This window comes from Botryllus schlosseri, chromosome 1, assembly GCF_051294905.1.
Source record: "Botryllus schlosseri isolate E-star chromosome 1, Bs_hap1, whole genome shotgun sequence".
Lineage (NCBI taxonomy): Eukaryota > Metazoa > Chordata > Ascidiacea > Stolidobranchia > Styelidae > Botryllus > Botryllus schlosseri.
The window spans coordinates 25071420-25088308 of NC_137236.1; the positions used below are offsets into that span (position 1 = coordinate 25071420).

The 16889-nt window shown below is 40.2% G+C and overlaps 1 protein-coding gene across 3 annotated transcripts in view; it reads left to right on the forward strand.

The window, feature by feature from the left end:
* Positions 1-7187, forward strand: part of LOC145445663 (uncharacterized) — a 48854-nt gene extending 41667 nt beyond the window's left edge. The window contains exons 19-23 of one of the 3 annotated variants that reach the window (XM_080323858.1): positions 2244-2354; positions 2414-2632; positions 3425-3579; positions 5144-5311; positions 5400-7187. In XM_080323858.1, the coding sequence (XP_080179984.1) occupies positions 2244-2354; positions 2414-2632; positions 3425-3579; positions 5144-5311; positions 5400-5473 (727 nt within the window). In that variant the 3' untranslated portion in view covers positions 5474-7187. Of the gene's footprint in view, positions 1-2243; positions 2355-2410; positions 2633-3424; positions 3580-5143; positions 5312-5399 lie in introns of all 3 variants that reach the window. The other 2 variants (XM_080323857.1, XM_080323859.1) reach the window with 2 other exon arrangements.
* Positions 7188-16889: the final 9702 nt, after the last annotated feature.

Sequence of the window (16889 nt, forward strand, 5' to 3'; positions counted from 1 at the left end):
AATGCAATGTGCTCTGGTGGATTGGTGGATATTTTTTCAAAGATAGATTCGGAAATTTTCAAACGATTTGCAATGCGTCGTCGATAGGCCCCAGATCTTGAAAGATGGAAGTCATTAGGGTTGCCATCGCAAGCTTTAATCAGTGCTGCAGTTATCATGGTAGCGGCATTATCACTGACTTGCAAGCGATCAAAAACCTGGCATAGGTCTTCGTCACTGAATAGGTTTAAAGGAGCTTTTAGAGTCACAAATTCAGCGGAATGCCCAGATGTCGACTGTGCAAGTTCAAAATCAGTGCTGTGAAAAGTGTCAGCTACCTGTGAAGATACAGATAAGCTCTCTGTAAATTCACCTTCGCTACTTGATGCTGGTTCAGACTCTCTTGCACTCATGGTCCGTCTCTTTTGTTGCATGGTTTTCACTTTCAACAGTTTATCTTTGCCACCGATCGTTGCTAATCTCGGACCCCTTTGATCCTGATAAAATGCTATGTCTTCACGTTTTTTATCGTCAGAAAGAAATCTACTAGCTTCAATTCTCGCTATCGCGTCAGGGGCTCCTATATCCCTAGCTTACTCAGTTTAGCTTCAAAGTCGCTTTGTTTTTTTGATACATATTGCCGGCCTGCAGTTTTCTTTAGTGACAGCCATTGTTTCCATAATGTTTCCAATCTTTTAGTGGCATTGACTTTTGTGATAGTCTATATGCCAGCAAGTAACCAAAAACCGATCACTTCATCTACTGCGATCTGGATGTGTGACTTGACTGGTTCATTTTAAAAAAATGAATGCTCTCTCAGGTGTAGCACATATTGCATAACTTGCCTCAGAGTGGGCAACTTCGATCCCGTAATGGCTTCCTCAGATGGCCCAACTAAGAAATGCTGTGTCTGCAATCGTGTTCTTGTAGTTTTCTTCGGTACTGCTGCACTAGATGACGATTTTCTTTTTTTTTCAGACATTTCGCACTACAGCTAATCCTAGAAAAACAGATATACATAAACTCAGTCAAGCAACAAAGAATAGTGGAAAACATTTCAGTTCTTTTAGAGTTTTAGGTCGAACACATACTTCATAACTTGCACAGGAGTAGCCAGATTAGATCCAGTTATAGATTATCGAAGATAGTTATTCCTAAATTGGAAAAACTCATACCAGTATATTGATATCTTGGGATATAACAAAAAATTTAGAGCAACCGACTGGCGGTTTCCCCAGTCACTGGAATAGACATTTGCAAGCTTTGTTTCTATCCCAGTAGAAAGGAAAAGAGTATCAGGTCTATTATATCAAATAGTTGTATACTGCTATAATACTATGTTCACTAATCACGCGCTAAACTCGCTAATAGCATGAGTCAAAACGCCGCCTGATAAGTCCTGCACCTCAATCGTAAACACAGTCCATCAACAACAAAGCAGCAAGGCACCTGACTAATCAATGATCCCCGTTTCACAGCCGTGCGCAGCGCTTCATCAGCGCTAGAACATACGCGTCACGTCAATGAGAACACACGCCATTCCTGTCGAGTCACTGACAACGGGGGAATCCCCTAATTCCGAATAAATTTTTAGGTGCATGAGAAAACGGCAATGTGCACACGGATGCAGGGGATGAATTACAAAAAAAAGTTGCCAGAATTTGTTTTTAAGGTATAAGGCATGGGAAACGGACTGAAAACCTAGACTTTTTGAAAGTCGGTCAATTCTGAACAACCCTAATGTAGGTATATGTTTCTTATCATAATCAATCAAGGGAACAGCAATAAATATAGTGGCACGAACGAGGGGGAAAACCGTCAAGATAAAATGTCGAGTTCAATAAATCTGCCGCGACTTATGTAAATTTACAAAGATTAACGAAAAGCCTGGGTGGCAAGGAATCTTGCGCCTCCTCTGGCTACGCTAATGCGTCGGAACTGACTTATTTGCTGTCAACATTCCAAATTCTGCTGTCCTCATAATGAAATATTCGGTAGACGTTGCAATTTCACACTAACTTACATGGGTAACTTGATCTGTTATTATTTATTTCGAAAATTACAGCTCTGGTCACGAGTTGGCAGACCCTCACATGGACGAACAAAGATTCATAAACACTCTTGAGCGACAATGATGTCAGTAGTGGGATAGGACTCTATTAACGACTTTTCATAGTATCAAGTCACAAATGCGATAAAATAACAACCACAGAATTGACTGTCAATGTAAGAACCCTGCTAATACCAACTTTCATTTCGAATAGGTTCAATGACACGTCGATATTTAAAACAAGAGTTAGTCAGACCGACAGAGATCGAATTCTCAACTGGTTCGGCTTGATGAGCAACGGTACAAACCATGTGGACGTGGACAGGTAGAACCGAACCTATTTGCTAATCATTACGTTCAATTCTTGTTTGATTCACGCAGAAGCACACAGTGGGCTAAACTGAGACGGCTTCTCGCTCAACTCAGTTCCAGTAGCCCCATCAGACCGACCTACGAATTCGGATACTACTCAAGCCACACAGTGTGTCTCCCAACATTGTTTCCAGATCGACAAGACACTTCGTGGGTGTACTCGTTTCTTTTCCTGGTGCTTAATTTCCTGGCATTTTTCTTGATGCTGGTGTGTTACATCGCGTTGTACAGGTTCGAATAGGCAATTTGTAATTATACTAATAATAATTATTGACGTTGATTCTGTATCAGTAAAAAGTTCGTCAATATTGCTGAAAGACAATGTATGGTCTGATAGAATCATGGAAATCCTTAACAATATCAAGGAAGCAAATTTGTTCGTTTTATTAAGCAATTTTGGGGCTTATCGCCTAATCAGTTTATTTGTACCATGATAATGAATGTTGTAATGTTCATTGGTCCTTGCCTTCGGTAATCCTTTGGAACGAGTTTCAGTCACGCATCAATTCACCATCTATCTCTCTCTCTCTCCCTCGCTTGCATGCGTCCTTGTCAATGTTTTTGTCGCTGATTTTGGAAGCTTGACTTCTCACGATCAATCTGGGTTTTTCCCTCGACACTGCGTACGCAATGTGGTCAATTATAAGATAGGATACACCTGCAAGACATAAATACTTGGAAGACCTGTGACTCGAGCCAACAACCATAGGCGACGAGGCGTTATAGGTTATGCGGCGCCATTCGCAAGCTTATTAAATTCTTAGAAAACTACATGATTCCTGGAGTATTTACCGATTCGATGGGTTTTTCGTCAAATGATGCATTGTTGGAAACCTGCTAGAATGTTGGTTAGCTGGTTAGATACATTTACTTATTTTCAACCAATGTGTTCACAAATTGTCATGTCGAACTGCACGGAGCTTGGTATGTTCGGCTGTGTGTTTCGCAACAGAGACACGACATTACTTCTATTCCTAGTGGAGCCAGTGTTACTGACAAATTCTTACTGGGGTAATTCAACAGGAAGGCTAACAATAACAAAGCCTTGGAATCGGCAAAGGCGCGGGACAAAAGAAGCAAACAAAGCGCTGCAATGCAACGTAAAGTCACCAGGATCCTCGTATCCGATTTTCTCTGCTGGATGCCTGTCTGCATCATGGGTTTCTTACAGATGACAGGTGCTTACTTATTATATTGCATAATACGAAAGTAAACCATACACAGCGCTGACGGGATATAATCAGTCAGCGGCGCTGCTTAAGCATGGAAGTAGGGAAATACCATAAATTTCTGTCCAAGACGTATCAAAAGTTGTTCAAATCGAAGTATAAATCAGAGGTCTGAAAAGTACCAAAATAAGCAGTGGTGAAAGTAGTTTTCATCGATATATTTCCATATTTTTTGCTGATGTAGCCATAGATTAGTAACGGAAAGATCAATACTCGCGATGAACTTGTATGAAGAATTAGGGCTATTTCACCGGAAGTGCTCAAAACACGTTTTTAATGGAACCGCTAAAATCCAGACACGGTGGGCGTCCCTTAGTGTGTGTGTAGGGATTACGTCAATTGTCTGTAGCGGTAGTATCAGTTCTTTTCTAGATCTGGACTGGAATATCTGCTGCGAGCGAAGACCGATTCCCAATTGACCGTTAAAGCCCACACACCGTTGATTTTCCGTAGCTTGAATCGCGGATAATGGCTAACTACTGACCTATAACTTATAGGAAAAAAATACACTGCTAATTACTATAAATAAAATACATTACCTTAATACAACGCTAGACGAAAGGCGACGCAATAACCCTGTCCACTGTACGAAATCTTTCTCAGGAAAGACCGAAAACGTGGTTTGTAGCTAAGTTTGTCTCGAAAGGTGAAGTATGTACACTTTGTACAGCATCACAGAATCACTCAATCTCGGAAAAACCACCTTGACAACACTAATCTCTTCTACTCAGAGTAAGGTAGAGTGTAATGTCGTAAATTTATCGTGTAACAGTTGAAGTGGCGATTTCTAGGTGAGTAGAGTGTAATGTCGTAAATTTATCGTGTAACAGTTGAAGTGGCGATTTCTAGGTGAGTAGAAGAGTACGTATTGTATGCCTAGATTCACCTGGAAAGCCTCAAGTTAAAAAAAGCCTAAGACAATATACATACTTTAGTACTTGGTAAAAGTAGGCATAACCTACTTGATTTCCATGGGAAAACGAGAAGTACTTCGTTACGGACAGTCCATTTTTGTGCTGATTTCACACATATATACGAGATGCGAAGGTATCAAAAAATTGCTTTACATTTGTCAAAATCCAAACTTTAAGAAGTTGGTAGTTTCACGGAAATTTTTTAGTTGAGGTACAGGTGAAATTCACGGCCACTTGACTAAGCAGTGCGAACCGTCTGTAGTAGGACATACTCTGAAAATGTAGAAATAATTAGCTCCTGGCAATATCCGATGGTACATTATCGTGATTGTATACGAAACCGCGAATGCTACCAGTAGTGTAATATACAAACCGACTATAGTACCACATATTAGGAATGACAATTTTGAGAGCTGAACACGAACATATCTCCGCTAGGACATCCTGATTTGTCATGTTTATCCCGGCAGATTTTTCATTTACTCTGAAAAGCAATTTTCAGATAATCGAGCGTGCTTTTCCGTCGAACATATTTAAATATTTTGATTTTCAGTCATATGTTGTAAATCACGTTTAATAATAATTGCTTTACGTTTCAGGCGTTGCTATTCCGAACGACGCTTACCTACCAACAGGCTTACTCATCCTCCCCATTAACAGCGCCCTTAACCCATTCCTCTACTCCAACCTTCCCGATAGGCTTTTAGCTGAGAGAAGGAAAATTGCGTCGCGGTTTGCGGACTCATTTCGTAGTTCGAGGGTCGGAGGTAAGCGGAGATGATTCTGTCTAATACTTAACTTAACAATGAATCAACTATCAAATTTATTCGAAGTGATGTGAATTGATGTTTTTAGAGTCTACGGAAATCACCCTTACGACCCGGGGCGGAAGGATAGAGACGATTGGTGTTGGGGAGAATAGAGAATAATTGATTTAAGAAATCAAAACTGCGACGAGCACACTTCAGCTGCAAAAATATACCTGATCGATTGTATCCTATTTCATTATTTTATTTTACTCGGTAATGGTATTGACATTATGGGATCTGCATTTGAACTTGATTTAAATTGGTGTGTTGTCTGTGTACTATTCTTAACTCTCGAACACGGTCAGCTATATTATGCCCCATATTTGATTTTGCCATATTGGCTTCTGAAGTCTCCTATACCGCCCATAGTTGCTGTTCCACTTGAATTACTTGCTCTATTACAGTGGTTCCCAACCTTTTTGTCTTCATTCCCCACTTCAGATTTATTCCGAGTATTCATTCCCCGCTACCGAAAACTAAACCATTGAAATAGTACAGGAGTCAATATCGCCAGATATCGTCCTAGGGCAAAAAGCCGAGTAGCTAAACCCCATTCGCCCTAACACCTACTACCCATAACTATCGTCGCATTTTCTTATACATTTTGTCATTACGCAGCATTGCTTGTTTGACTGGACAAGACACACAACCGTGTCAGTACGCAAGACAATCGCCTAAAAATGCAACATAAAAGGACATGTGAATCGATACTGGTAACCCTCAAAATTTAGCGAAACCATTATTTCACGTCATGCTGGTCGTGCTGGATGCGTTTGTGACGTCATCATTATCCATAGTTGAAATTAGTTTTTGTGAACAACACGCAATATAATTTTAGATACATACATTCCAGAGCAGTTAACTGGAAACAGTAATCGCGGATGTTTCTCCGTAAATATGTGGACTATCCTGTATATAATGTGTAACAGATGCGTCTATTCCCGACCAGAAACCATCAAATTCCCCACCGTTTGGGAACCACTGCTCTATTATAACTCGAAGGATCATATTTTAATTTTCGTTTTGTTTTGTCGGTCCTTCGTTTCAGGCATTCTTTAAACCATTCATGGATACCAACTATAGGACAGGGACCGGCGACATACGGTCGGAACCGGCCCGTGACGTGATTTTGAGTGGCATGCAGACAGTTTTCGGTCTTAAATAATAATGTGACCGGCGGTCACAGTTTTCCGCAATTCTCCACTACTTGGTTATTCCTTCTTCATTTTCGTTCACAAAAATTTATATTTTGTCTTTTTTGTGTACGACGTGCAGCCAGAGTTCAAAGAATCTTTACTAAGTATTAGGGGTGGTGTGTGACTCTGACAAGTGGGGACGAACCTTTTTGAATGGTCCTGTGTAAACGCGAACGTGAACCTCATGACGTCATATTCCTAATTCAAACGCTACATTTCAGTGAAATGATAGCCTATATTATTGTTCACGATACCTAGTGACGACTCGGACCACATAATGCCACAATTCTGAAGCATATATGGACGTTTAAACGTCGCAAAATGTATCAACTGGAGCAAGGGTCACCAACCTTTTTGCAACCAAGAGCTAGGCTACCTATTCGGTGATGATCGAAGCGACGGGCTACCATTTACTCCCACCGTTTACCTATACCAGACTGAATTTCCTCTTAGATGTTCATAGCATTAGGCAGGAATCACATTGCTGTAAGACTTTCAAATCGAAATATCTCATTTTAACTAGCTAGCCACTAATTCTTTTTAAGAAATCATGAATTAGATCGCACCATGTTGATATAAATTATACAACGACAGTTGACTCAAACTTCAAAATAAATCATGTCACACTTTAGATCGGACATCATGTTATCTGTTTCTATATCAGACATTGGAAGGCCTGGTATGGCACGGATTAGTGAGGCGTGTTTTGTGTTGGTTTTTGATGAAGTTCATGTCCGAAAAGGCTGAGTCACAACGATAAGTTGAAGCAAACATGCTTGCAACCTTCATAGGTGATGCGCATTCACCATTGTACGTTTCTGTGTCAACAATGCACAAAAGGTTTGCTGCAGCCTGATGGACTTTGAGGTGGTGCTATTTTGCAGTGTGACAATTTCAATCTGCAACTATTCAGCATCCAGACATGACAGATTTCATTATACCGGACAGCAGCAACGATTACAGAAAGTTAGAAATATGGTAGTAAACTGCGTTGAGTGTAAGAGAAATAATCTGTGTCAAAAGATGCAATAGGCTACGTAATGGGCATACAGATATTGAAAATATGCTACTATATCACGGCTATCTGCTACCAAATAGTAATGTTGTTTACTACTCTGGCATTGTCCTGGACGTCGAGCTACCATAACGGAACCCCCCGCCATTTCAAGAAGACCGTGGATGGCATTCCGTCATGTCGCCTGTATATGCAATGCGCTGTATCCTACGTCTTCGTTATCTTGTGATTCTATTACTTACATGTGGGTATATTACTCATTGTAATTGCAAGCAGCCCCCGCCATCATCAATCACATTCCCACGGAACCATGGCGCAGAGGTGGCTGGAATCAGAAAACATGGCGCTCGACAATGGAGACTGATCTAGCGCAACGCGGGCTGTCGCTTGAAGACGCCCACGACCGCCTACGTTGGAGACGCTTAACACGAGCCCAAAACTGATTATCTCGATGTTCTTTTGTTTTCTTTTTTCTTTTTCCCATTTCATTTTATTTAATTGAAAAGTCGATATACATATATATATATATTAAGTGTTTATATATTTGTATTGTTATTTGTAAGTAACATGTTAGTGTGAATTAAACAGGAATAGCTAAATCAATGAATCTGCATATTTAAAACCTCACCGGTAATAATCCAACGAATATTGGTGAATGATGCGATTCGAACTATTTTTAGAACAGGCTCGCGGGCTACTCATCTGGTCCTTTCCGGCCACCTAGATCAAGTGGGCACGGCGTTGAAGCTCCCTGAACTAAGGCAATCTTGCCATCGATATGATCCAATTAACAAGCTACACAGCAGTAGGCAACATCCCAATAACACGGATTTGGTTTTTATGATACAATGAATATGAAGTCAAGATTGAGACCGTACGACTGCTAGATTTTTTACACCAGACAAAGATATCGATCTCATTGATTGGTTGAATAAGCATCATGCGCAGACTACATGTAGTGTATTTCGCTCTTGCTGCTGTGTGATTGCGGGTCAGGCTAACATCACTAAATATTCGAAAACGAAAAACTGGATATTTCGAGTAAACTTTTGTAACAAAGCATGTAAATTTTTTGAGATTGTCAAGGTTCATGCTCGTTAAGTGTTGATTTTTTTATGCTGTCAGCGCCATGGATAGAGTGGCAAGCTGTTGAAATGCATTACATTTCAACCGAAGATGTTATAATAAAGTGAAAATTGTAAAACATCAAAAAGGTTCACAGGGCAGAACCTACCAAGGTTCGTTTGTGAACGTGAACCTCCACATTTATGAGATTCACACACAGAACGCGAACGTGAACCTCACGTTCACACCACCCCTACTAACTATGATCGACCACAGATGTCTCATTGACTTCAACAGTTATTGAAGTACATTCCGTTAATAAATCAATTCAATTCTGCTTTGGTCGCTATGCTTCATACTTCAAGTTTACAATAAGTGCGATAAATCCCTGTATAGCTGGATAACTACGCGTGTAATGTGTCGATGCAGGAATGCGGTCCCCCAAGTAAGGAAAACCGAGAACAAATGTAACAATCGGCCTCACCGCTAGGATGGTGGAGAAATCGCCTTGATAGTTTGAGTGCGCATGCGGCAGTTATGTCTCCTAATTTCAGAAGTTACGTTGAGCTACGACGCGAAACCCCGGAATAATGAGAAAAACGAAATTTTGAACACCTGAGTAAATATTTTCTGGTCTGGAATAATTTTTTCAGAAGAGTAATACCTCAAATCGTTACAATGCAATATATGTAGCTGGAACAATGTTACCATAGTCTACCGTGATGATAGGAAAACTAGGACTTGCATCGCCGGGAAGTTGCATACTGAGACACAAACATGGCCCTGTGTGTCAAGGACAATTGTAACACTCTGTCACTTTTGCCACGTTACAAGATCTTTTCTTTTCAATGCTGAATATCCTTGTTCATATGTTTGGTATAACTATTCATCTACTGCAGATGAATCTTGCAACAGCCAGAAGGTAAATACCAGAACAGATTCTACCTTGCCATACAAATTCTAATATAATCATCTGTGGGAATGGCCATATAGAAGTGGGATGTGAAGCTTAGGGTTCGGTTATTTCCGTGAATCCACCTGCCTTTCTCATGTTGATCTTCGATGCTCGCTTGATAATTTGCCCATGTCTGCATTGTCATCCCCTGATTTTGAACATGGCCTACTTACATTTTGTCATTTAATGTGAACAATTTATTTTTATTTTGTGTAGAACAGAAGAATGGAATTATCTTTGACACCATAAAATGTTGTGTCCTCGTTTTGCTACTAGCATCTGCCCATTCAGCCAATATATTTGAGCCAGGTCGGTTTGGCACCTTCGCAGGTGACCGAGTGTCCAACCCACCCATTATGCCCGCTGAACAACAGCACCTTGGTAGAAGTGGCAGAATCTGTGTGGGGATATGATGGAATAAACGTGTTTCTTGTACACCTTGAGCTCGAGAAGAAAGCGCGAAGGGTGACATTGTATTCAGATGCCAAAATGCGATGGGGCGTATCCTGGAAGCATTCAAACTTCTCTTACTTCAGTTTAATGGTCCATTTTTCGTTGTTCATTCCGTTTGTTTTAGTTATAAATGAAACTTTTAAAATTGCAACGCATATGTGGTAAAATTGCCCCTGGGTACGGGCCGATTATGACATTTGTTGGCTTCTTTATATAAAAATTTGCAAATGAAATTTTCATGAGAAAAATACGTAATATTAGAAACTACCGAAACTGTTACAATTGTACCCGGTCTCCCCTACTTAATTTTCCCATATCCGGCCCGCCAACTGTTGAAATTGCCCGTTCCTGAACTAGGCGTATAGGTGAAATGTATAACATTGTACATAATTTACGAAAGTTTGGAGTCGCAACGGGCTGAATTGCGTTTCGTACGAATTCGACCGACATTGCAAAATCAAAGTAGGCAAAGCTTTGAGTTTCTTCAGAACGGCTCATCGATTCATGTTGAAGAAATGACAAAAAATATGAATGTTCATATTCTGATTGGGCGTGGTAATGGACATTACAAGGGACTGAGACAGAGGTCGGAGATGTGTGAGGAGTAATAGTTCTCCTTCTACTCCTACTCCCCCTCCACTATGAGAAACGCTACTATGGTCATTTACACCAGGTCGATATTCTTCTTATTTTCCTTAACTGCCGACTTATAGCACGGCCCATAGGCTTTTGTAAGACAACGCTGACGCGGATGAGGTGGTGAGGAGGAGCCTAGGTAAACCTCCAACACTTAGGTATCGGAAGTCGACGTCGGTCGGACTCGAACCCGCACCCATTGGTGTTACAGCCGCGGATTATACCACCGCGCTATCTCGCCACTTTGTCATAGGTTGTTGACAGTTAAATTGTCGGCACTACGAATGAAAACCCTCAATACGGGATTCCGGTTTGCTGGCAATGCGGAGCTCGAAATATGGCATCAAGCACATAAGTTTCCAGACCGACTACTAATGTTACTTATTACGTATTATTCTGATTTAATTGTCGGCACTACGAATAAAATATTGTATTCGCAACATAGACATATAGGATTCGAGTAAATAAAACGACACACATGAGTACCCTAAAAACATTTAAAAAAAATCATATTCAAATCTATACCGATGTCTATCTGTATATTACGACAAGCCCTAAGTCTCAAAATATATCGTTTAGCAATGTTAGTTTTGTACGAATCGATATATAACGATGGAGAGTAGATCAGGTTGTCGACGCGACTCGAAACAATGATATATCGCACGCAACATATAACTCTGGAAACCCGCTTGATCTATCGGCTAGTAACGAAAGAACTAACAACCAATCTGCACATGATCATGGTGGCAACAATGTTCTTGAGCATACACAGACACCTTCAATATAGTCCAACGGAAATCTCGAGGCTTGTATCGCAATCTCAACGAACTGAAACATTTTATTGAAAATTGTATGTTGGAAGAACCCGAGATCATAGCCTTACAAAAAAAGCACTTAAATTAGCCGGTATGTTTCAAAAGTACCTGGGTTTATATAATACGTAAAGATCGCAACATCCATGTGGAGGAGTTTGGTTGTTCGTGAAATATAATATAAGTCACCAGGAAATCGAAGTCCCCGATAGAGGCACAAACCATAAAGTTGGTTGAAATCGCTATCACCAGGCACACACGAATGTTATCGTGGTCCTTGTGTGTTGTACATTACGAAAGGATGTAGCATCGGAAGAGAGGTAACACCGAAGATGTTCAGATGAGTTTTGGTGCCAATCGACCAGATACGTAGAAGATGCAACTTCAACCATATGTCAAAAAATTTCTGGTAGTAATAGTCAGGGCTCGGCGAAATCGAGTACCTGATTGATTCGATTCTGAATCACGTCATACGCTTCGAGTCGAGTCGAGTATCTCGCATTATGACGTCACGTCAGACTGTACCATGTCAAGTTCAAATATGTACCTTTTATGCTATCACAAATAACATAATGCCTGTTATCGTTAACATTAAATATACTTTGGCGTTTTTTCGACCATACCGATTTCATTGGAATTCTTGACAATGTTGTGGGATGATCATGACTCCAGAAATGTGTTATTTCCAGTAACGTTTGTGGCTCTGTACTATGTCTGGTATGCTGTAACACGACCAATGATGTTTTCAAGGCTTCCTCACTGGAAAATAGTATCAAAACTATAATGCTCGTTAGCAAATTAACTTTCAGTTGCGAGAAGCATAAAATTTCAGTACTCGAAAAAAATCGTTTTTTACTACTCGACTCGAAACTGAATAGTGCTCAGCAAGGATGCCACTGGGATATTTCCGAACAACCCATGCAAATGCTAAAAAAATAACAGGAAACACAGATTTTATATTTCACCCAAATCTATATGGGATAGCTGTGAAACTGGAAACTGACAATATTCAATTACAGTCATACTGACGTAGCAGTAGGTTTTATCCTACTGTTTAGCTCTGGTAGAAGGGACCAACGACTCCACTTAAGAAAAAGTGCCATCATAAGCGAAGCCGACTTAAATACAGCAAAAGTCGGACATTCTTCGACACTGAACGCTTCTGCAATATACACGCGAGATAAGATATTGCGGTTAATTTACAATCCAGCTTAGTGGTTTTAACCTTTTTCACTAATCATCATATTGGCAAGCTCACGTGGACACGAGAGGTTATTAGTAGGGCTGGGCAAAATCGAGTACCTGAGTGATTCGATTCTGAATCACGTAATATGCTTCGAGTCGAGTCGAGTAATCGAGTATCACTCATTATGACGTCATACCACAACGCAATACGTCAAAGTTTAAATATGTACCGTTTATGCAACCACTAAGATTATAATGTCTGATATCCATCACATAAACATACTTTGCTATTTTTCCGACTACACCGATTTCATTCCATTTGATGACAATGTTGTGGGATAATCATGACTTCAGAAATGTGCTACGTCCAGTAACCTTCGTAGCTTTGTACTGTATGTTTCGTGTGCTACGATACCGCCAATCAAGGCCTCAAGGCTTCAACAGTGAAAATTAGTATCATAACTATATTTCTCGTTGATAAATTAACTTTCAGTAGTGAGGAACGTATAATTTCAGTACTCGAAAAAATCGAATTTTACTTCTCGACTCGAATCATTAAAATTAATACTCGATTCAGATTCGAGTACTCGAATCATTGTGCCCAGCCCTAGTTATTAGTAACGGGTGTATATGGTCTCCATTGTATTATCGGTACATGGCAATTCCTCATGTTAAACGTTTACTAACTTATGGTAATCAAATAATGCATGCAAAGCGTTCCATTAAAGAGGATACTTGGCAATGCCACCTGAGAAGCCTACATGTCGATTTAGAAGAACGGTGGCGTGTCTAAAGGTAAATATCAGCACTTAGCAGTCAACTGCAAATCCATACAAACAGGCCATGATTGAGATGGAAGTGGAAATGTGATTGTAACCATCTCCTAGGCTCGGCTCTGGGAGCATGTGTGGCAAATGGGCTCGGCTCACATGCTTGTTTGAGCTGATAAAGCTTCTATCCCACATCTTTATTGATATACAATTATATATACACAGTTCCAGATATTCCGACGCGAAGAATGGTCTACTGTTACTTCCCCATGGATCAAAATGGAAACGAAATTACCATACTTGGTTTAGCAATAATCAGTAGCACTTCATAGTTTAGATCAGGGCCGGCAAACCCGTGGCCCGCGAGAAGGTTTTGAGTGGCCCGCGAGGTAATTTTCAAAATTAGTAATATTATCAAAAATGGATTGCACAGATTGTGAACTTGCAAGGCCAACCAAAAATTTGATTAGTCTGGCCGCAACACTTGAGATGTGATGACTACAATATCAGTCCCGACACATTGGCAGATCCATGAGCCAGTCACATTCGGTAGATCTTCGTACACTACAACAATACAGAATAATTTGCGATAGATTTATCAAAAGTAAAAATTTTCTACACGCTTCGCGCAACATGTTGTCACTCGATTTCTTGCTTTTAATATTGTTACCCCTTTGTGAAAATGAAAGAACGCCTAATGTATCAGATTGAGTCTAACTATATTCGCGATTACGACACAAAGGGTCGTTCAACATATGCGACCTTGCGTTTGCGCTCGCAGAAAGACCGTCGATTATAAAACCTAGGAAAAAATGATTGACGCATGTTGGTCGAAGCGTTCGATATCGATATGTCCAGGCGCCGAATAGTCCATTCCTTGCAAACTCAGCCCTACGATACTCAGCAGGCCCGCAATATAGTCAAGTGACAATATTATTGACCTATGAACTTCGGAAAATTTTCGCGCTTGGCGCGGCTAGTGGCCCACGCAATAGTTCGTCAATCAAATGTCGCCCTTTGGCTGAAAAGGTTGGCCACCTCTGGTTTAGATGCATCGATGGTGCTCTCTCAATGTACTCAAACTCATATTTTGCGTAGGTCGACGCTCCGTTGTTTAGGTATTGTGAATGGTCAGGTATCATTGAGGCGGACAATATAAGCTATCATAATTAAGCGACACTTCCCAAATGATAACACTATTACTAAAATGAATATTTTCAATAATGCATTAATAATAAATACATTAAAATGGCGCAATTGTGTATATTACAGCATACTGATTGGGATAATAGAACTAATCCGATGATAATATCGAAGAAATATGTGGAGCATGCCTTTCGATAATACGTTTTGTATCTTTGATTCTTATTTAATTGAATTCAACTTTCCACGGAAGTGATGAATAAACAATACACGTATGTTGGCTACTTCAAAAGCACAAGAGCTTAATAATTTATACGATGGTCTCGTTCAGACTAAATGTAATATTAATGCATCGCAATCTCCGCTAAAATGATCAAAGATCCAAAAAAATCTGCCGATACAGTTCAGACATCTTGAATATCGTATTACTGTGTAATTAAAACTTCGTGTATGCGTGGTGTTTGATCAAACTTTCGGATTAGTTTACCTACACGATTTGTATCCGGATCAATAAATTTGTTTCATTTGTCTGACGTTATCACACGCACTGCAGCTACTTAACATAATATAGAGTAGGAGTTCTCAACTTCTCTTGAGTAACGGGCCGCATTCTAACTTCAAAAAGTGTTGCGGCCTAATCGTAGACTACTATTAAATTCACTGCTTGTACCAGCCGTATAGGCTATGGACGTTTAAAACATGCATCCTAAAGCATTAATGGGCAGCGTTAGCAAGGTTGTAGTTAATGTTATTTGTGAGAATATGTTATCTTCCCGTGGCTCAAGTAAATCACGACGATTTGTCTCTTGAAAATATGCTAACGAGTGGTAGTAACTTTATGGAGCGTGCGTTGCATGTATTGCTAAGTAGGTATATGCACATTCCAAACCTTCTACAAATGATGTCTTTGCTTCATTGCGTAAGCAAGTATCTAATTTCGACACCTTTTTTCATCACTGAGAACATTGTCACTTTGAACACTTCACATCTCACGCACAATGCAGTGATATGAGAAGTCTTGGCGTTCGGGATCTCTTTTGAGCAAACCAAGTCAGTGGTATTATCCTATCATGGCTGAAACACCAAGAATAATTATAGAAGTCACTTTGGCAAGTTGATGTTTTGGGTGATCCTCGATAAAAACTCGTCATTGCGGATGCAGAATAACTGGCCGCTTCCCACGTTTGCCATGGCAGCATTTACTCTGCGAATGTATCCATTCTGAGAAAATGCACCATAATCATTAACTATGCAATATCCATGGAGTCGGTGGATTAGTCTGATTCTATAAGCTAAAGCATACGTGGCAACTTGCTTCAGAAACTGCGATAAAAGATCGAATGAGATTGCTGGTACTCATTTGGACACGGTTGAATCAGACAACTGTAGATTCAATATTGGCTAGGTGATGTTGTTCTCGTTGCGAAATTGTGAAAGTTAGGGAATTCGCACAGTCTGCTAAAGATTTCTTAAATCCCATCTCGCCAAACTGAGTTCTTGGCTTTAGCGATATTTCAAGCAATTGTGATGTATGTCTCGGTAAAGATGTCTGCAATTTCAACAATGCCTCGAAATATGGACTGCTGGGATTGACACTTAGCTAGCAACATTTTGTCCCAAGAACAGGTAGATATTAGGGATGGTGTGAACCCCTGAAAGGTTCAGGTTCGTGTGAATGCGAATCTTTTCAAAGGGTTCTGCGTGAACGCGATCGTGAGCCGTCACGTGGCGCCACATTGCTCATTAAAACTACATTTCAGTGAAGTGTTATATTAATGTATATAATACACGATACCTAGCGATGACTCAGGCCATATCATGCCACAATGCTGAAGTACATGCTGACTTTCTAAACGTGACCAAATGTATCAATCAATATCTTCCGTCGCTTTGTCAACAATTTCGTCGAGGACTTGCTACTGAGCAGAGTTTAAAACGTGTTTCTATACTTGCTGCCGATATTGCCCCATAAACAAGTTATACAGTAGCCAACACCCCAATTGCGTGAATTTGGTTTTTATGATACAATAAACACATCAAATCAAGATGGATCCTATAGGCCAGCTAGATTTTTAACATTGGACAACAATGTATTCTTGATATCAATTTCATTGATTGGTTGAATAAGCATCACTCGCTGACTACCTACAGGTAGTGTATCCCGTTCTTGAGGTTCTGTGATTGCGGTTCAAGCTCACAGCAAGGAGTCACTGAATATTCACGAATGGAAAGCTGAATATTTCAAGCAAACTTTCGTCATAAAAAAAGTAAAATTATTGGAACTGGCAAAAGGCAGGCTGGTTTAG